This window comes from Pongo pygmaeus, chromosome 2 (assembly GCF_028885625.2).
Source record: "Pongo pygmaeus isolate AG05252 chromosome 2, NHGRI_mPonPyg2-v2.0_pri, whole genome shotgun sequence".
Classification (NCBI taxonomy): Eukaryota; Metazoa; Chordata; class Mammalia; order Primates; family Hominidae; genus Pongo; species Pongo pygmaeus.
Window position 1 is genome coordinate 84385240 of NC_085930.1, and position 20676 is coordinate 84405915.

The following is a 20676-nucleotide window of genomic DNA, read 5'->3' on the forward strand; positions in this document are numbered from 1 at the left end:
TAGTGTATTTCATTTTTAACAAAATGTATAGTGGTCAATAGTAATGAATGAGGAATGAATATTGTTTTATGAAAATATAACTTGTTTACATTTGAGATTAATATTTTAAGAAAATGAAGCCCTAATTTTCTGTAAGTTATATTATTAAGTGTAGTTTTTTTGTTTTGTTTTGTTTTGTTTTGTTTTTGACAGAGTCTCACTCTGTTGCCTGGGCTGGAGTGCAGTGGCGTGATCTCAGCTTACTGCAACCTCCGCCTCCTAGGTTCAAGTGATCCTCCTGCCTTAGCCTCCCAAGTAGCTGGGATTACAGGTGCATGCCAGCATATCCGGCTAATTTTTGTATTTTTAGTAGAGATGGGTTTCACCATGTTAGCCAGGCTGGTTTCGAACTCAAGTGACCTGCCCACCTTGGCCTCCCAAAATGCTGGGATTATAGGCATAAGCCATTGCACCTGGCCCTAAGTGTAGTTTTTCTAATTAAGATATGTTTTCAGAAAACACAGTTTTCTGAATTTACTTATAACTAGCTGGTAACTACTGTAAAGATAGTTTGTGTCAGTTTTTAATCTTAAGCAGTATCAAGACATTCTTCTAAAAGTCTTCTTATGTTTCTGTATTCAAGTAATAACAACAGTTAAAATAAGTTATCCTCTATTTCTGAGTTCATATTGCTTGGATTAAGCTCTGTAACCTTTAAAGTACTTTTAATCTGTTGCCTTTATACATACGCATTTTACCTTTTAGCAAATTAAAATCTTTTTGTAAGACAGACTGGAAATGAAATGTATTTCTTCTTAGTACTTAAATACCTTTTCTCAAAACTAAACAAAAAAACTCAAAATGCTTCAGTAATTCACAAATATAGTAAAGAGAATTTACTCTTAGAACTGTCTGGAATTCCCCACACTGCCCTACTCCCAAGTAGGCTAAATTTAATATTTAGAATCGCAAATAACATTAAACAAGAAGGTAATGGCAGGTTTTTCTGTTTGTTTAATATTAAACATTCTTCTTGCTTTTACAGGTATGGCCACAGCATGGTAGATAGAGGTATTCCTTCCATTTTATAAAATGCCATGCTGATTTGTCTCTCTTAAAATTACAATCTTAATTTTTAAAAATATATATTGCTCAAAAATCTGTGGTCAGGTTGGTAATAGGAAATATAGTCTTTTCTTCTTTTTTCTTTTTTTGGGAAACATAGTCTTATTTTGTTCCAAGCACTGTATAAGGAATTCACTTATGTAGGATTATAATCCCATAATCATTGTTCTGAAATCCACAAAGCTCTAAAAACCATATATATTTTAATACATTTGCTGTTAAATCTACTTTAGTGGTAAAGCCTGCACTGCACTGACATAGGGCTATGTATAGTCTTTAACTCATTTGGTGTGAATACTCATATATTTTGCTGCAGAAATATTGTGTGAGATTATGGGGTACTCACCTAGGACTCAATGGGGGTATTAAGTTAAACGATGGGCATATCTATTCTATTTTTTAAAGTTCAGGCACACACAGGGACCCAAGGATTTTGGAAAAGCAAGTGTGTACCCACACTTTATCATCAAGTCAACCTTTTAAAGTGGATGCCATTATCACTCCCATTTTTAAAAATAAAGATTAAGTAAATTTCTCAAGGTCATATGGCAAGTAAGTGGCAAAGCTGGGATTCTAATTTGTGCAGTTTGGCTCCAGAGTCTATGATTTCAATAAATAATTATATGGTGCTACTTTTCCTACTGCTTTTCTGTAAAATCGTAAGCATATAGATCAGTTACAGCAAAAATTTATTCATTAAAAATGTCAACACCTTCTAATTATGGTCTAACAGTTGGATATATGAGAGAACCAGTATACTATATTCTGCTGATATTGTTAGCAATTTACTCATTGTAATTTGTTGGATTTGTCTCAGATTTTTTAAGCCATGCATTCTTCCATCTCTGTCTCTCTTTTTCTTAATTCTTGCAATTTCGATGAAGTTTCTTATTTGTAGAAAAAACTAGGTCATTTGTCCTATAGAGTTTCCCTCCATCTGGATGTTGATTTCTTACCTTTTGTTAGTGTGTTCTGCCTCCTGTGTTTAAATCTAAAGGCAATTATTTTTCAACAAAAATACTTCATTAGGTGGAAGTGTATTCTTCCAGCAGGAGACAGATAATTCCTGATGGTTTCTCAGTTGTGATAAAGAAATCATTGATGATCACTTCTTAAATCTATTAGTTCACAGAGCTTGTGGAGTGATATTGTCATTTCTTTTTCATTTAGTAGTTGGAATGTTTCCATAAAAAAATTTACCTCAGTTATTTTGTTACTTGCATCATAATTCATATAGGAAAGACAGTATAAATATTCCTGATTCTTTCCCTTTGTTTACCAGTTTTCAGAATAAGAGTTGGTTTCCTTCTATCATTAAAAATGAACAGTGATACCTTTTTGGCTTGCATGTTTGGTTGATTGGTCGTGTCTGATATAATTATTTAAATGTATCTGTCCTTCATCCAATTACAGTTACCTTTATGTTTTAAATCATCCTATCTTTGGCCAGTAGGAAGGTTTTCAAGGTGGTTCCTGAGTCCTTTTGATATGACACTAATAGCCTTTTGATTGCTTTGCTGCTTCCTGATGTAAGATGTTGCAGGCTTATCTTGTACATTTCCTGCTCCAGAACCAAGATCATCCATTGTTCTATGGAGTCAGTGTTTCTTTTAATGGGAAATAGTTTGTAGCGATCACAGTGTGAGCCCAAGGGGGTGCTTCTTCCTACTGGATAGCTTGTCTCTAGGCCTTTTCAATGGAGCACGTAGGAGAGATGTGTTTTTAAAGATTAACCATACTGTTAATCATAATGAGGCCTCCAATTGAAATTCAGAACTACAGGATGTTTATATAGCCTGATTAAGCTTTCATACTTCTATCTCATGTCAAAAATTTCAGCTTCAAAGGTACCATCATAATTACTTCAACTTGGTGTATCCCACAATACCAATACTGCCACCAACAATTTGGTTACGGAATGCAGTCTACAAGAGTTTTTTTGTACTTTAGTCCTGAGAATACATCCCACTAAGTATATACAAATTAAGTTTTAAAGTCACTTGGGATAGCTCCTCTGGGTGATATGCCACAATTGGAAATACATTTAGGTTCATTTAGTTTCATTTTACTTTCAAGGATTGCTTTTTAAAAACAGAATTTTGCTTTATAATGTAACATATTTACATGACTCCAAAGTCATGTCTTCACGCCGGGTGTGGTGGCTCCCGCCTGTAATCCAAGCAGTTTGGGAGGCTGAGGTGGGCGGATCACTTGAGGTCAGGAGTTTGAGACCAGCCTGGCCAATATGGTGAAACCCCGTCTCTACTAAAAATACAAATATTTGTCAGGCGTGGTGGTGCATGCCTGTAATCGCAGTTACTCAGGAGTCTGAGGGAGAAGAATTGCTTGAACCCAGGAGATGGAGGTTGCAGGGAGCCAAGATTGCACCATTGTACTCCAGCCCGGGCAAAAGAGTGAGACTCTGTCACTCACACACACACACACACACACACACACACACACAAACAAAAACCAAAACACAAAGTCATGTCTTCTTTGTTCCTTATACCCCTCCTCTTCCCTCCTTGCCCATATAGTCATTTTAAATGTTAATCTACTTGTAAAATAATAGTAAATATATATGTGTATACACATGTATACATACATATTCCTCTCAGAAAAATGGTATTTACATATTACATATCCTTTTGCCACTCAATATCCTGTAGTGTACAGAGATATTTCTCAATTCCTTTTTATGCATGCATAGTTTTACACTGTATGGATAAACCATAGTTTATTCAACCAGCCTTCTATCGGTAGACATTTGAATTTTATGTCACCTCAAAGAAAATTTAAATTCTAACATTGATATTTTGGAGAGAAATTCTATTTGAGAATGGCTATTGCAGTAAGAGAGACTCAATCTCATGTTCAAGTTTATCATATATGGTTTCCTGTAAGTCTGAATGACCATTCAATGTGTAGCTGTTTAAAATAGCACCACATAGCCAGGCGTGGTGGCTCACACCTGTAATCCCAGCACTTCAGGAGGCCGAGGCTGGAAGATCACTTGAGGCCAGGAGTTGGAAACAAGTGCTGGGAACATAGCAAGAACCTGTTTCTACAAAAAAAATAATAAAATAGTACCATGCACATGTCATACTGATTTGAACCTTTTTGTATGTGACAAAAATAGGATGGTAGCAAGTAGGCTGAGGAAGCTTTTTTTTTTTTTTTTTTTTTTGTGAGACAGGGTCTCACTGTGGCCCAGGCTAGAGTGCAGTGTCTCAATCATGGCTCACTGCAGCCTCAACCTCACTGGGCTCAAGCGATCCTCCTGAGTAGCTGGGACTACTGGCATGAGCCACAATACCTGGCTTGAGGAAGCACTTTAAAAAATTACTGTCATTAGTGTGGGATGGTGAAGTATGCAAAGTATAAAATAATAGAGCAGTAATTCTGTTATAGGAAAGGGGTCCCAATCCAGACCCCAAGAGAGGGTTCTTGGATCTCGAGCAAGAAAGAATTCAGAGCAAAGTGAAAGCAAGTTTATTAAGAAAGTAAAGGAAAAAAAAAAATAAAGGAATAAAACAATGGCTACTCCATAGACAAAGCAGCCCTGAGGGCTGCTGGTTGCCCACTTTTATGGTTATTTCTTGATGATATGCTAAACAGGTGGATTATTCGTGCCTCCCCTTTTAAGACCATATAGGGTAACCTCCTGACATTGCCATGGCATTCGTAAACTGCCATGGCGCTGATGGGAGTATAGTAGTAAGGACTACTAGAGGTCTCTTTCATGGCCTTCTTGGTTTTGGTGGGATTTAGCCGGCTTATTTACTGCAACCTGTTTTATCAACAAGGTCTTTATGACCTGTATCTTGTGCAGGATGACCTCCTATCTCATCCTGTGACTTAGAATGCCTTAACGGTCTGGGAATGCAGCCCAGTAGGTTTCAGCCTCATTTTACTCAGCTCCTATTTAAGATGGAGTTGCTCTCATTCACATGCCTCTGACAGTTCCCTCAGAAGCAGAATCTTTTTGATAAAAAGAATAAATAAATTAATACTGTAAAGTGCTTTAGAACAATGTTTGGCACATGTTAAACACCACATATGTTTTTGCTGTTATTATTTGAAAAAAATTCCAGATAAGATTCCTAATTTGGCAGGGCACTAGTGGAACTTGTAACAATTCTTAAACAACATTACTTTTAAAAATTGCGTAAAAATCACGTAAGCCGTTGGAAACAAACTTGTTTCCTCATGATCATATTATTTAACTTCTGGTGACCTGATGCATTTGAGCATGTTTATTTTGAAGGCATCACCTTCATATAATCAGTTCAACTTTAGTCACTAATGATCAACTCTACTGTGCTGTAGATGGAATACTAAGCCTGGGGGACCTTAGAGGAAAAGACAATGGGGGATGGGAGTTCAAATAATTATAGGCAGTAATAAAGTAAATTAACAAAACCATAAAAATTAAACTCCACAGAGTAGCATTTGAACTTGATGAGTTTACAGATAGGTAAAACTATACTGCTTTTAAAATGTGTGTGGACTCCAAAGTATCCTCACCATCACAAAGTGTATTTGGTGAACGATGTTCAGTCCCCAAATTTGGAAGTTAGGGCGGCAACTTCTGCCTGAAATAAGACAAAAGTGAAAATCCGCCTCAGTGCGAGGCAGAAGACACGAAGAATGAGGTTTTCTACCCACCCCGTCCTAATATCCTATGAGCGCTTTAACGCTCTCGCTCAAGGAGGCACGGGCTGCTGCGATGGAGATGGGCGCCCGGCTCCGGCACGTGCCGCCGGTCTTTCCGGCCCTGGTGAGGGAACTGGCGGACTAGCGCGAACCTTCGCGGGAGAACGCCAGGAAGGGCAGATGGTTCCTCGACTCTGAGCCCCTCCCTGCTGCGCTCGCCGGGTCGAGGCCGCTCGCCGGGCTGAAGCCGCTCCGCGCGTTGGGCCCCGCGCCCTGGCCCTCCCGGGTGTAGCCCCGGTCCTGCCTCTGCGGGACCCGAGCCCGCCCACGGCGCCGGCTGGCCAAGGTGTCCCAGCTGCTCCTTGGCGCCCCCTGGCCCAGCTCCCGCGCCCAAGGTTTCCGGTGAGCGGCAGTAGCCGGTTATGACGACTCCCTCCTCTGGAACAGCCGCCGTCTCCTCCGCCTCCTCCTGGGTAGTCACGGCTGCCCCGGCTCCAGGTGGGACTCCCCCGCAATCTGCGGAGCCTTCCCCCGCTCTCCTTCCCGCCGCGGCAGCGCTCTGCGCCGCTCTTGCCCCGGGTGGTGCCCGCTCCCGGCGCGGCTTCCCGGAGGGCTGTAGCCTACGCACGCACTCCGCCCGCGCCTTCCCATTCCCTGCGGGGCGGGAGGCGGGCGTCGGAAGCCGATCCTGGCCCTCCCCGGCCCCGGGCGCCCGGCCCCTTCCCAGCGCCCGGAGCGCAGGCGGGCCCCGGGCCCTAGCCGCGTTGACCAGGTTTCCAGCCGGGGCGGAGCCGCTCCCCGGGACCCCTCCCAGGCGCGCTGGGGACCCGGGGCGCCGCGGTGCACGGTGGCGGGCGGCCCCGGGAGATCTCCGCCCCCGAAGCCGTCCCTGCCGGCGCCCCGGGTCCAGAACCCCAGCGCGGCGCGGCGTTTCAGCCGCGGCGGGGCGCTCGCCATTGACCCCTCAGCCCTTGGCCGGGACTGACGTTCAAGCGAACAGCTGGGCTCTGCCGGGACTGACGTTCAAGCGGCAGTCGAGCACTTCCTGAGCCCTGCCTGGCACCCGCCGAGAGACTTTTTGGTACAAGTAGGGGCCAGCCATTGAGGAGTCATTCGGAGTCTCACGTGTTGAACTTTCCATTTGCCCACTGCCTTCTTTAAACTTTTCCAAGCTCTCTCGCTCTGCGACATTGCCCCATTTGGCCCGCTGTGTCAACCCCAGGTTTTGCCTCCTATCCATCATCTTTCAGATGTTTCCCTTTTTTCCTTCCTCATTAGGCCTGTGGAAATCGAATCAAGGGTTTCTGGAGTGGAGTGATTCCAGCTGCTTTGAGCTGAAGGAAAAGTAGCCTGGCCACTAAAGCGTCCCTGTGCTGGAGGAGTGCAGCCACCCATCCCGGCGGGCCTTGCAGGAGGACCGACACCAGGAAGGCTTTGTGCCAGGCCCAGCAGCCTCCCCCAGCCGCCTTATGCAAGTGGGTACATGCCCTCGCCAGACGCCAGCTTTCTGATCTGCGTCTTTAGATTTTTTCCATCGCCTAAGCGTTACTTCTCCACTGATCGGTGAGTTTAGTGATGGCCAGAGCTCACTGGAGGACAATGGACTTGGATAACCAAAGGTCAGGGCTTGGTCATAACAATGACTTTATTACCGGGAAGGACGAGTCAAAAAATAGGAAGGCCTGGGAACCTTCAGGCTCGCCACTATAGGTGGGTAGCCCTGTGATTCAGCCAGCGGGATTACTGCTGTGAGAATGGGAAAGTTGTTTGCTTCTGGGAATGTTTGATCCATTAAGTATCCTGTTGGCCAGTTCCAGTGGATTCCTGTAGAAAGTGGGCCTCCTCCTCCTGTTCCCCATTGGAATCTGGTCCGAGTTGCTGTGTTGGGGGTGGTGCCTGTGAACTCGCGTATAGCAGTGTGGTATTCATTAAGGAAAAGAAAGCGCACCACCGGCCAGGCCTTCTGGCTGAGGGTTATCCCGTTACATTATTTTCTCTCTTAATATTTCCTTTAATTCACAACATCACCTGAATGATCAGGTTTACTTTAGCATCCTTTTAAGGTAATATGTTTCATTTCTGACAGGTTTTAGAGACCTGAAACATCACAGAAGCTTCTGAGTGGTTCTGAAGATTCAAGAGGTATATATTTTTATTACAAGTAGTCATTGTTACTATTAATGTGTGTTTTTAAATTTTTATAAAACTGCTGTCAACTCATTCTTGGATAAAAGCTCCAAGTGAAAATGTTATTATAATTCAGATCAGATTTACAGCAGATAACACCATACTCTTGAGGGCCGCCAAAGTGAAAAACCACAATACTTAACTACTCCAGGAGGGGAAAATGGGGGAAAAAGGATTTCTTTTTGGTGTCCCCACTGTTCACTTAGAATTCCATGGCCTTTGAACTTGAGGTTTGATGGAACGTAGCAGTCAATTTCCTTTTCTTCTTTCTTTCTTTCTTTTTTTTTTTTTTGAGACAGTCTCCCTCGCATTGCCCAGGCTGGAGTGTGGTGGCAAGATTACGACTCACTGCAGCCTTGACTTCCCAGGCTAAAGTGATCCTCCCACTTCAGCTGGGACTACAGTTGATTTTTTGTATTCTTAGCAGAGACTGGGTTTCATCACGTTGCGCAGGCTGGTCTCGAAGTCAGGGACTCAAGCAATCTGCCAGTCTCAGCCTCCCAAAGTGCTACTATTACAGGCCTGCAGTCTGTTTCTAAAAGCTCTATCTTCATAGCCCATAATCAAGACTGATTTCGAAAGTTGGGTTTTCTGGTATGACCCAAGAAACAGCAGTCCTAGCTGATGAACATCCAATGTGTATTAAGACTCTGTCATCCAGTGGAAAGAGCACTTAAAAAAAAAAAAGAACAAAGATCCCACTAAAGTGACCTGAGAATGGCAGGATCATTGTCTGGGATATATAGGAGAAATCTGGTCCAAGAGATTTAACACTTATTGGGTGAGTTAGAAGTGCAGTGAGGTTTGTGACCATTATCGCTGTTCACAATGTAAAGGCATGACGGGAGAGCTTAAGGGCACAGTCTTTGAGGCAGAGTGCTTAATGTCCTGGAGTTTCTAAGTCTTAGCTATTATAGCTGATTGTTATACCTACTAGCATGTAAGCTTCACAAGGGCAATGAGTTTAGTTCATGACTGCACCGTCATTGCTGTATCCTGAGTACAGAAGCGCTCCTGGAAGATTGTCTGTGCTCATACATTGATTGTGATTATAATTTTTTATTCAGCAGACACACACTTGCTCAGAGCCATCCCACTCCCTTTGCTCTGTCACGGATACTTTTTCCCTCCTCATCATTCAGATCTCAGTTTAAATGTTATTTAGGCCCCTTCTCTGCCCCACATGGCTTTAAACATTTATTTACTAAACACTTCCATAGCATTTAGTGTGTGCCAGATAGTTTTCTAAACACTTTACCAATAACTAACTCATTTAACTCACGACAGCTCTGTGATGAAGGTTTATTATTATTTCCATTTTACAGATGGGAAAGCTTAGGTGCAGAAAGGTTAAGTAACTTGTTCAAGGTCTTACAGCTGGGAAGCTGCACATTTGCGATTCAAATCCAGGTGGTTAAGCTTTAAATGTTTAGGTTCTTAACCACCATGCTATGTTGTCTATCATATTACTTTATTTTATTTCAGGTATCACTAAAATCACTAAACTGGATCCTATCAAGCCCTTCCATAATTGTTGTAAGTTAAAAAGTTTTATTGGAACACAGCCTCATCCATTCTTTTATAATAGACCATGGCTACTTTTTTGGACAGAGGCATTGTTGTGTAGTTGCCACAGAGATCTTATGTCTGGCAAAGCCAAAAAGATTTACTGCTTCTCCTTTACAGGAAAAGTTTGCTGGCCCCTAGTTGGTTTGAGTCACAGGCCCAGTCATCAGCTGAAGTTGTTTATTGAATTGCTTGTTTATGACAGTTGTACTAGGTTTAAAGACACCATGAGAGCAAGGCTCGCTCTTGTTTTGTTCACCTCTGTATACCCATTTGCTAACGTGGTGACTGGCACCAAGCAAGTGCTCAAAAAAAATTGAATAAAGGAACATTATTCAGTGGGATAGCAAAGTGCTTTGTAATTATACTTAGCCCTTGACCCTTTGTTTGTTGTTGTTGTTGTTGTTGTTTTGGCTTTTAAAGGAAATTTGTTAACAAAGTTGTCTTCATTTTGATCTCTAGGTTTGCAGGTTGCTATGTTAATGTTGTTTGTCTTTGGAGTCTTACTTCATGAAGTCTCACTGAGTGGTCAGAATGAAGCTCCTCCTAATACTCACAGCATTCCAGGCGAACCTCTGTATAACTATGCCAGCATCCGGTTGCCAGAGGAGCACATTCCCTTCTTTTTGCACAACAATAGGCATATTGCCACTGTCTGTAAGAAAGACTGTCTTTGTCCGTATAAGGTAGGTATTATTTCTTCTCTCCTTATTTTTATGAGGATGCAATTTCAGCTGGCTTACAGGTTCTGCTTTATAACCTGAAACTGAAGGCAGAATTCTAATTTTCGGTTGTCACTGTATAAGTTAATCATTGTTTCAATTTCATATAATACTTCTAAGAGGCTAAACTGCTTAAAATTATGTCCCATTCATAAGAGAGAAATTTAAAATCTAAATCACTTCTAAAACAAATAAGTAGCCAATACTATTTGTAAACTCTGTAAAGAAGCAATTAGATTTTGTGCAGGAAAGAACATCTTGTTAAAAGTAACTAAAGAATTTCACACCTCTTCTTTCTTAAACGGCACATAAGAGGATCGCTTAGCACTTAATTTCAGTAATGACACCTCAGCCTCTGTCTCCACATAATTAAGCCTGTTACTGTGGCTTTCTTTCTGTTTCAGAGGAGTTGGAAAGGCCTCACATAGGAGCCCATTAAGACATCTCACAGGGCCCCAGAGATCAAAGCTGAGCATTGTGAGACACTTCCTTTCCCATGGTGCCGGCACAGGAAGCATATGGAAAAGCAGACTTGGGAATCAGACCAGCATTGCTCCTGGGGCCTTGCAGAAGAGCATTCTGAGCTCCTTGGCCAGCTGGGTGGTTCCCAAGGGTGGCAGAGTTGTCCATGTGTTGTGGGGTCTCTGCTGATCTTGATTGCTAAGTGAAGTTGCTGATTGATTCACTTTAGCTGTGATTCCTTTGGTAGCACAAATTGCAGTTTATATGTCTTTTAGGGACTGATTTTAGAATCCGCTTGCTCACAGAGAAAGGTGGCTTCTTAAGTTACCTCAAGAAATTCAAATTCAAGTGGTCTTTGAGCGTCTAGGTAAAGCCCAGACTTTTGGTTAGGGGACCGGTATGGTGGGGGTGATGAGTAAGGAGGATTGTTAAGAACCTTGAGACTGCTCTTTTTAGAATTAACTGTAAGTTTTAAATTTATTGTTATAAGAATACATATTATAAATGTAAATGTGAATGCTCTATAATGGTTTGTTTTCTTAATGGAAAAATCTAAGAGTCTTCTCTAAATGTCAGAAGAAGGGAAATCAATGTAAGTTTTATGTTCTAGAAACACCTAGAAAAGCTAAAGTACTGCTGGGGTTATGAGAAATCCTGCAAACCAGAGTTCAGGTTTGGTTACCCAGTTTGCAGCTATGTCGACATGGGATGGTAAGTTTCCATATGGAATACCCTCTTCAAGTCTTCCTCTTTCTATACAGTGTATGTTGATGCCCTAATTTCCAGCTAGATTCTTTTGGTTTTAGATAGTAATTCATTTAGATATTAATTTGCTTAACACAGTCATGAATTCAACTTGACTATTTCACACTGGGATAGGAATATCTGTCATTTCCTCTGCCAGAGGGAGAAACAGCCAGGACCATAGACAATTTTTTCCCCCAGTGTATACTAAGAAGATAAATGGATGGTTTCCTCTTGATTCTTCCTGGGAGAATTAAGTATAATTAGTGCTTCCAATACATGCAATGTTAATGAGGTAAAGAAAATATAGTAATTAAGAATGCATCGTCTTCAGTTTCAGGTGATAACTTCATGCATGTCTGTTACATATTTTATGATAAAGGAATAATTCTGTGAATAACTTAGTTTCGTAACTTCATGTAGTGAGGTGTAGTTTTGGAGAAACTATGATATTATACTGTAACAAAATTAAAGTAATAAGGAACCTCTAGCATTTTAACCTTTAGAATGAAAATTCAAGGTCCAAAAAAAGTAAAAAGAAAAAAACACAGACTATTTTTATTTGCAAATAGGACGGACACTCTTGAGTCAGCTGAGGACATATTTTGGAAACAAGCTGACTTTGGATATGCCAGAGAGAGGCTGGAGGAGATGCATGTGCTCTGTCAGCCTAAGGAAACGGTGGGTATTTTGCTCCTTACTAAATAAACTTGTTTATTTAATTTTATTTATTTTTGAGACGGAGTTTCTGTCTGTTGCCCTGGCTGGAGTGCAGTGGCGCGATCCCAGCTCACTGCAACCTCTGCCTCCCAGGTTCAAGGAATTCTCCTGCTTCAGCCTCCTGAGTAGCTGGGATTACAGGCGTGTGCCACCCCTCCCGGCTAATTTTTATATTTTTAGTAAAGATGGGGTTTCGCCATGTTGCCAGGCTGATCTCGAACTCCTGACCTCAAGGGATCCACCCACCTCAGCCTCCCAAAGTGCTGGGATTACAGGCGTGAGCCACTGTGCCCAACTAAGCTATTTTATTTTTATTACTTATTGATTATTGATTTTTAATATTTATCATTTAGCTTGTAATGTAAAAACAAGATAGACGGCACTGTGAAAGGAATTCCTCACTCTCACTTAGTTATTGGCGTAGAATTTTATGTAACTTCCCCAAATAGGTTGTTTTCTTTTCTTTGGAAACCCTGTCCTCCTTATCCCACATTTATCAGATAGTCATATTTTAAGACAGTCGAAATATTTTCAGGTTTAGAATCTTTCCCCCAAACATGTGCTAAAGAAGAGAAATTCATAAATTGCATCTTTACAAATTCATTTTCAGATAGTTTGGGACAGATGATATAACACCACCATACTGCTCTATATTTGCCCAGAGCTTTACAGTTTGCAGAAAGCTTTTCTGTGTGTTTTCTGGTTTGATGCTCATAAGCATTATAGCAGATACTACTGATGCCACTTTATCAGTATGGAAAACAGGGTCCTCAGAGGAGTTAAGCAGCTTCTCCAAGACTGCACAGCTACCTTTTAGAATTAATTATACATCTAGGATTAAAATGCAGATTTTTTTCCAGTTTACTTTCAACCATACCATATCCTACCTCAGTGGATCAGATAAACACGTTGTCAAGAGGTGGTTTGGGGTTGTAAATACAAGAGCAGGCTCTCAACTACAATTCAGATCCTGAGTCTTAGACAAGGTATTTAGGCTTTCCTTGTTTCAATTTCCTCTCCCTTAAAGCCATGCCCATTATGTAGCATATGGTAAGGAAGAAATGAGGTTCTGCAGATAAAAATGCTCAGTGCAGCAGGGCCTGGTTCCCAGCAAAGGGCTCAGCATTATTTTTTAAAGGTTGATGAAGTTGTAAGCACTTGCGATTAAGGTACACTGTTCAATGATCCTGAACCCTGAGTCTCTGACATCTCAGGGGTCTCCGATCTCCAACCACACTGGAGAACTAAAAAAATTTTTTTAATTTACTCACATTCAAAAACTGAGTATGTGCTTTATGGAGCTATTGGAGGGTGTCACGTAATAGAGCTTTGAGCATTCTAGCAAGGTGAATGAGGCCTGAGGATGTGAGGCATGCCATTAAAGTGCACAGCTGCAGGGTGTCTTTAACGGAGTTCTGTTCTGTCTTGTACATTTGGCTCAAGTCTAGCTGTTCACATGGAAAGGGCAAGAGAATAATGACAACCCCTATCTTGCACTGCTCTTTCAAGGTGGCTTGTAGAATGTTCTTTTGACTAAGATTTACCTTGATTTGCTTTGTGCTAGCAGAGTATGATCCTTGTCTTAGTTGTTTGGGCTGTTATAACAAAATACCATAGACTGGGTAGCTTCTAAACAATATCATCACATTGGGGGTTAGAATTTCAACATATGAATTTGGCAGAGACACAGACATTCAGTCCATTGCAATCTTTTACCAACTACAGACTCCAAAACACCATGCAGGTCAAGATTAAGGCTTTGTATTCATTGGGAGTTTTGGGAAAAACAATTAAAATGGCATTTAAATCTATAAATAAAACCCAGAGCAGATAAAAATTTTTGAAGTTCTCAGCATAACCCATATTGGTTGAAATAGAATCAGGCTCTGGTAGCTGACTCTTCAACTCCTTTCTTCAATTATTTAGAAAATGTTGCCCTCATGTTGCTGTTGAGACAGAGGCTCCCACAAGCTTTATGGTTTGCAGAAAGTACCTCTTATTAAAACTGGCAAACTTCCCTCCCCGCTTTTAATGTCTCTTACGTGTGCATTTTTCCTTGTTTCTTTTGGCTTTTGGAAGCTGCTTTTTCATATAGCTGTGGGGGTAGTAGTACTGGTTCTGGGTGCTTTTTTTTTCTTTTAAAGGGGACTGAACTGAGCCACATATACAACTCTTGGCTTTAAAATTAGATGTGACAGATCGTTTGGGAGTTCTCCATGGTAACTTAAAAGTGGGAAACTGGCAAAAGTATGCTTGGCCAGGGTCTGCTGGGAAGGAGAAAATATCCTTCAGCAGATACAGTCTTTGGAGAGCTTTCCTTATCACGTTGTGTGGTTTGAACGTGAGGGTATCCATGTTGTCAACATGTCTAGCAAGTCTGGGTGAGTCTTTGCTGTGTTAATACTCAGAGTCATTCTTTTCTTTTGCTCAACCTTCAGAGTGACTCAAGTCTGGTGTGTACCCGTTATCTTCAATACTGCAGAGCAACCAATCTCTACCTTGATTTAAGAAACATCAAGAGAAGTCATGACAGGTACTTCAGTGGTTAATGTTAACATCTAGTATAAATTCTGAAATATTTTTAGATCCAGGGATTTTTTTTTTTTTTTTGAGACGGAGTCTTGCTCTGTTGCCCAGGCTGGAGTGCAGTGGTGTAATCATGGCTCACTGCAGCTGTGACCTCCCAAACCCAAGTGATCCTCCCACTTGAGCCTCTCAAGTAGCTGGGATACAGAAATGCACCACCAGGCTTGGCTAATTTTTTAATTTTTGAAGAGATGGGGTCTTCCAGCGTTGCCCAGGCCGGTCTCAAACTCCTGAGTTCAGGTGATCCTCTCACCTCAGCCTCCCAAAGTGCTGGGACTATAGGTGTGAGCCACCAAGCCTCGCTGAAGGGATATATCTTGAATTTGTTTTTGATGATATGGCAGAGGGGTTGGGGAATGGGTGGGGGATGGATGACTCAGACAGGCCACGAGTTAATCGCATTGCAAAGTTGGGTTGTGGATACATTAGGGTCCTGATATGATTCTGTTACTTTCATATACACTTGAAATTTTCTATTATAAGTAGTTAAATTCTTTTAAAAAATTGAGTTTGGAAATTGGTAATCCACTTTAGTTACAACCCACGTGCTTGGGTCATGAAGAAATTTTCTGAACTCAACTTAATGTTTTGTTATACACCAGATTTAAGGAGGACTTTTTCCAGAGTGGTGAAATTGGAGGGCACTGTAAACTTGACATCCATACATTGATGTCTGAAGGTCAGCGCAAAAGCCCTCTGCAGTCATGGTAAGATATTTTTAACGTATCTGTTTCAGAAATATTTGCCTTTATTTATGGCACTTGCAGATATTAATGGGGACTCTCAAATGGAAAATGTTACTTCATTTGTACATAATTTGGCATAAGCTTCTGGGAAGTGACGGAAACTGAGTGAATCCCTCAGTTGCATCTGAATTAAATATGTGTTTATAATAGTAGATATAGTACTTACTGTTTGCTAATGAAAGAAAAAAATCAGCTCAAAAATCCATTTTTATTAACTCACAATTGCCGAGTTTTATTCACTTACAAAGTCACATAGGTTACTTACATAATGTTAATTTTTGAGTCAAACGTCCATGCCAAGGCCAGGAATGGTGGCTCATGCCTATAATCCCAGCACTTTGGGAGGCCAAGGCAGAAGTATTACTTGAGGCCAGGAGTTCAAGACCAGCCTGAGCAACATGACGAGACCTCATCTCTAAAAAATAAAAATAAAAAATAAAAATAAATTAGCTGGGTGAGGTGGCATGCCCCTGTAATCCTAGCTACTTGGGAGGCTGAGGCAGGAGGATTGCTTGAGCTCAGGAGGTCGAGGCTGCAGCGAGCTATAATTGCACCACTGCACTCCAGCCTGGATGACGGAGCAAGACCCTGTCTCAAAAAAAAAAAAAAAAATTCATGCTGAGCAAACCTTTTTTTTTTTTTTTTTTTTTCCCTTAAAGAGGCCTCACTGCCTGGCTGCAGATCATTCAGAATAATAATCTACCACACATTTATCTGGCATTTTGCAGTCTGCAATGCAGTGTCTCAAGTCACTTAGCAGACTTTTACAAGAGGTAGTTTCTATATTCAAGTGGGCTTTTTGATTCCTGGTACTTTTTGATATTTGATTCCACATGGTAGTTGCTCAGGGCAGAATTGTATTAGTTACTTATTGCTGTGTGACAGGTTATTCCAAAGTGTACCCTAGGGTATATTTGTATTTATTACCTGTTGTTGTATAACAAATCACTCTAAAATTTAGCAGCTTAAAATACAAACATTTATTATCTCACAATACTTCTGAGGGTCAGGGTTTGGGAGCAGCTTGGCTGAGTTGGCCAGGGCTGCAGCCATCTCTAGACTCAACCTGGGCCTGGGGAAACTGCTGCTAAACTCACTCAGGTTGTTGTAAGCCTCGGCTCCTCTTGGCCAGGGACTTCATATGGGGCTCTCCCTACTGCTGCTCACAGCGTGGCTACTGGCTTTCCCAGGAGCACATGGTCTGAGGGAGTACATGCTCTGAGATGGAAGCCACAGTACTTTATAGCTTAATCCCAGAAGTGACCTTACCATCAGTTCTGCTGTATTCTGCCCGTTAGGAGTGAGTCACTGAGTCCAGCCCACTCTTAAAGGGAGGGAATTAACTTCCTCCTCTTGAAGGGAGAGGTATTAAAGAGTTTGTAGACCTATGTTTGAAACTACCACACTATTTTGGCATTGTGTTTTAAAAGGATCTATTTGATATTTGTTTTACATGAGGTATGATCTTAAGGAAGAGGTACAGATGACCTTTGTGTTAACTCTAAATATCTCACAGTTTCACATGCTTGGGATTGTCTTCTTTTGTTTGGAAGAAAACTGTGCTATGTGGCTTCCAAAGATGTTTTCCAAGAGATAAATTTCCTTTCTTCTGGGACACTTAGCTGTCTCTGCTGTCTTTCTGAGGCACCGGGTGATTCTTGGAATGCTGTCTCTCAGAATCCAAGAAGTCTGTCAAGAGTTTCTCTGGCTCATTGTTCTTATTGAGCCTCATTGGGAAATCTTTTGAGTCGTCTCATTTTACTGGTAGGTTATTTAGCCAACCCAATATATAAATATCTTCTTTGTGTGGTAAGTTCCCAATCTAACTATCTTGCACATAAGACTGAATTTTATAATCAGTTTTGTTCCTTGTCATTTTTTTTTCTTGAGACGGAGTCTTGCTCTGTCCCCAGTCTGGAGTGTAGTGGCGTGATCTTGGCTCACTGCAACCTCTGCCTACCAGGTTCAAGCGATTCTCCTGCTTCAGCCTCCTGAGTATAGCTGGGACTACAGGTGTGCGCCACTACGCCCAGCTAATTTTTGTATTTTTAGTAGAGATGGGGTTTCACCATGTTGGCCAGGATGGTCTTGATCTCCTGAACTCGTGATCCGACTGCCTCTGCCTCCCAAAGTGCTGGGATTACAGGTGTGAGCCACTGCACCCGGCCTGTTCCTTGTCTTAACATTAAAATTGATATCAACCTATATAAATGTCAGTAAGTTTTAGAAGTTACAGGTGTCCATAGGAGTGTCTCTACCATTTAGAGGTAAAATCTGCCTAATGAACAGATCCTGAGTTTCAATGTTGTAATAGGAAGTTTGGGAGAATCAGTTTGAAGTCATGTCCCAATTCATAATTTCAGGTTTGCTGAGCTACAAAGCTATACTCAGCTCAACTTCAGACCTATAGAAGATGCTAAATGTGACATTGTCATTGAAAAACCAACGTATTTCATGAAATTAGATGCAGGTGAGAAGTTACTTTGTCTGTTATTTGTGTATTTGTTAATGAGATATTATTCCTTTTTTTGGATGCAGTAATTCTCTGTGAATTTTTTGGAAGCAGTGTGACAAGCAGTAGACTTGTTTTTTTGCTTTCTTCTCTGAAGAAGTAGTTGAACTAGTTTGAACTCCCATTATTTTATAACTTTGGCATTTTAGAAGAAACTTTCACATTTATATCAAAGGACTTAACCAAAATCAAAGGATGAGAGATGAAGGCATATTTATGCCTTTTGTAACTAAATTTACCCCATCCGGTTTCTCTAATCACTTGGTTTAGAATGTCTTTCATTAAAATATGTTTAAAATCAAAAGCTAGGCCGGGTGCAGTGGCTCACACCTGTAATCCCAGCACTTTGGGAGGCCGAGGCAGGCAGATCACGAGGTCAGGAGATCGAGACCATCCTGGCCAACATGGGGAAACCCTGTCTCTACTAAAAAAACAAAAAATTAGCTGGGCATGGTGGCGGGTGCCTGTAGTCCCAGCTACTTGGGAGGTTGAAGCAGGGGAATCGCTTGAACCCAGGAGGTGGAGGTTGTAGTGAGCCAGGATCCTGCCACTGCACTCCAGCCTGGTGACAGAGCAAGACTCCGTCTTAAAAAAAATAAAAAATTTAAAAATTTTAAAAAATTAAAAAAAAAAATCAAAAGCCACGTGTATAGTATGGGTGGGAAAGAACTGTCCATGACCTGCGCTGGCAAACTTTCTGTATCATTTCCATGACTAAAGTGAACTTAAAATTCTTCTGGAAGTTACCAGTGTAATTTATTCTTGAAATAAAATTATTTTATCATTTATACTTATAGCCTCTTTCTCAGCTTGCAAGCAGAGCTTTAACTTTGCGAACTAGTTACACTGGGGAGGAGAAGCACAGATTGTACTATATTATCTCTCTCATTATGGGAGACAGGGATTACTATGCTAGATCATATCAAAATTCATGAGAGGTTGGGTTTACAGTGAAATATAGAGAGCCTCTGTCACAAATATTTCAGAATTACTATAATTTATTAATCATAGTTTTAATGTGCTCTGCCTTCTGAGGTCATAATTCTTATATTACAAAGTATTAAATTCAGAAATCAGACAAGTTTAGGTTTTTGAAATAAGAGCAAGTAAAAATGCTATGTTCCAGGTTTTGACTTGTTTTTAAAATATGCAAATTAAAAAGGGGCAAAGAAAACACCGATCTGCCTGTAAAAATGGCAACTATGTGTGAGCTATTAAATTTATGCAGATACTTACACAATAAAGTATATAAAGTGAGAATAATAGGCTAGAGTAGACATGTCTCATTTCTTTCCTATATTCATAACTCTACTTTTTTCTTCTAATTTATGCTGTCTTCCAATTTTACTTTTCTTTCTTTAGAGACAGGTCTTGCTGTATTGCCCAGGCTGGAGTACAGTGGCACAATCATAGCTCACTGCAGCCTCAACCTCCTGGGCTCAAGTGATTTTCCCACCTTGGCCTCCCAAGTAGCTGGGACTACAGGCCTATGCACCACCATGACTGGCTAATTTTTAAAATATGTCTTGTAGAGATGGGGTCTCATGGGTTGCTCAGGCTGGTCTTGAACTCCTGGGCTCAAGTGAACCTCCTGCCTTGGCCTCCCAAAGTTCTGGGATTACAGGTGTGAGTAACTGTGCCTGGTTCAGTTTTCCTTTTCATGTTAACTTGTACCTTAGGGAAATGAGCATTCTACAGATCAGGACTCATTAGGGGGCACATATGTCAAGGATGGAGCTTATGTTTTCTTCTCTGTTTATAAATTCTTGCAGCCCCAAGCACTGATTTGTGCTTGCTGCATTCCTCAGTAACTGTTAGGAACTCACTAAATGTTATGTGAAAGAGCTCATGTGTGCTCTATGGCTAACCTGGGAAAAGAGGATAGATTCTGATAGAACTTTATTTTTCTTGTTAATTTGAAAATATATTCTTCGCCAAGATTTTTCTGGGTGAAAAAATTAGCCCTTCCAAACAATCATTTAAGATACCAGGCTGAAAAAAACAGAGTATTTTTATACTGTTACTTCTGGCACACAGTGTTATTATTGACTGTGGGAATGAAGTCAGAATATTTTATGATTTCTGCATTTTAGAGTCCCTGTTTTTCTTTTACTCAGCATTTTCTCACCTTTAAAATGCGTGTTCTAAGTGTCAGTTCTTGGAATTTCATCCCATTTAGATTTGTACATTTCCAGGATGAATATTGGGTCCTGCATACCTAAATAGAGAGGGTGCATGTTCTGTTTCTTTTTAATGAATGGCATGTGAACTTACAAATACTGGTACCCACAGCCCTCTCCACTCTATCTGACCTAGTGGGATCCAAGCTAGTCTTCATTCAGGTCTTCCTATGTGCCTGGCACTGGGATGGGTACTTTAAGATGTATTATCTTTGGGTTTCTTGTAATAAAGCTGGCACTTAGGTAACTATTTCCCATTTCTATAGAGAAGCTAAAGCTTAGGGACTTTATGAACTCATCTAAGAATGTTGCACATGCATGGCTGTGCTGGAATTCAACTTCTTCTTACTCCAGAATTGCTTCTCTTTCAATCAGAACACAAGACATTCACCTCTTTTATATGATAGTTGGTTAATGTTTTTCCAGGAAAGATATATGTAATGATTAAATAGGGAAAAAAGAAACAGGAATGAAAATTACCAAAATGGTAG

The 20676-nt window shown here is 41.0% G+C and overlaps 1 protein-coding gene across 7 annotated transcripts in view; it reads left to right on the forward strand.

The window, feature by feature from the left end:
• Positions 1-5918: 5918 nt before the first annotated feature.
• EOGT (EGF domain specific O-linked N-acetylglucosamine transferase) overlaps positions 5919-20676 on the forward strand; it is a 38540-nt gene continuing 23782 nt past the window's right edge. The window contains exons 1-9 of one of the 7 annotated variants that reach the window (XM_054482746.2): positions 5919-6258; positions 7039-7323; positions 7847-7902; positions 9976-10199; positions 11308-11408; positions 12014-12122; positions 14600-14694; positions 15350-15454; positions 17857-17963. In XM_054482746.2, coding sequence (XP_054338721.1) covers positions 9990-10199; positions 11308-11408; positions 12014-12122; positions 14600-14694; positions 15350-15454; positions 17857-17963 — 727 coding nt within the window. In that variant the 5' untranslated portion in view covers positions 5919-6258; positions 7039-7323; positions 7847-7902; positions 9976-9989. Of the gene's footprint in view, positions 6259-6435; positions 6842-7038; positions 7471-7846; positions 7903-9975; positions 10200-11307; positions 11409-12013; positions 12123-14599; positions 14695-15349; positions 15455-17856; positions 17964-20676 lie in introns of those variants that run through there. The other 6 variants (XM_063661851.1, XM_054482747.2, XM_054482748.2 and 3 more) reach the window with 6 other exon arrangements.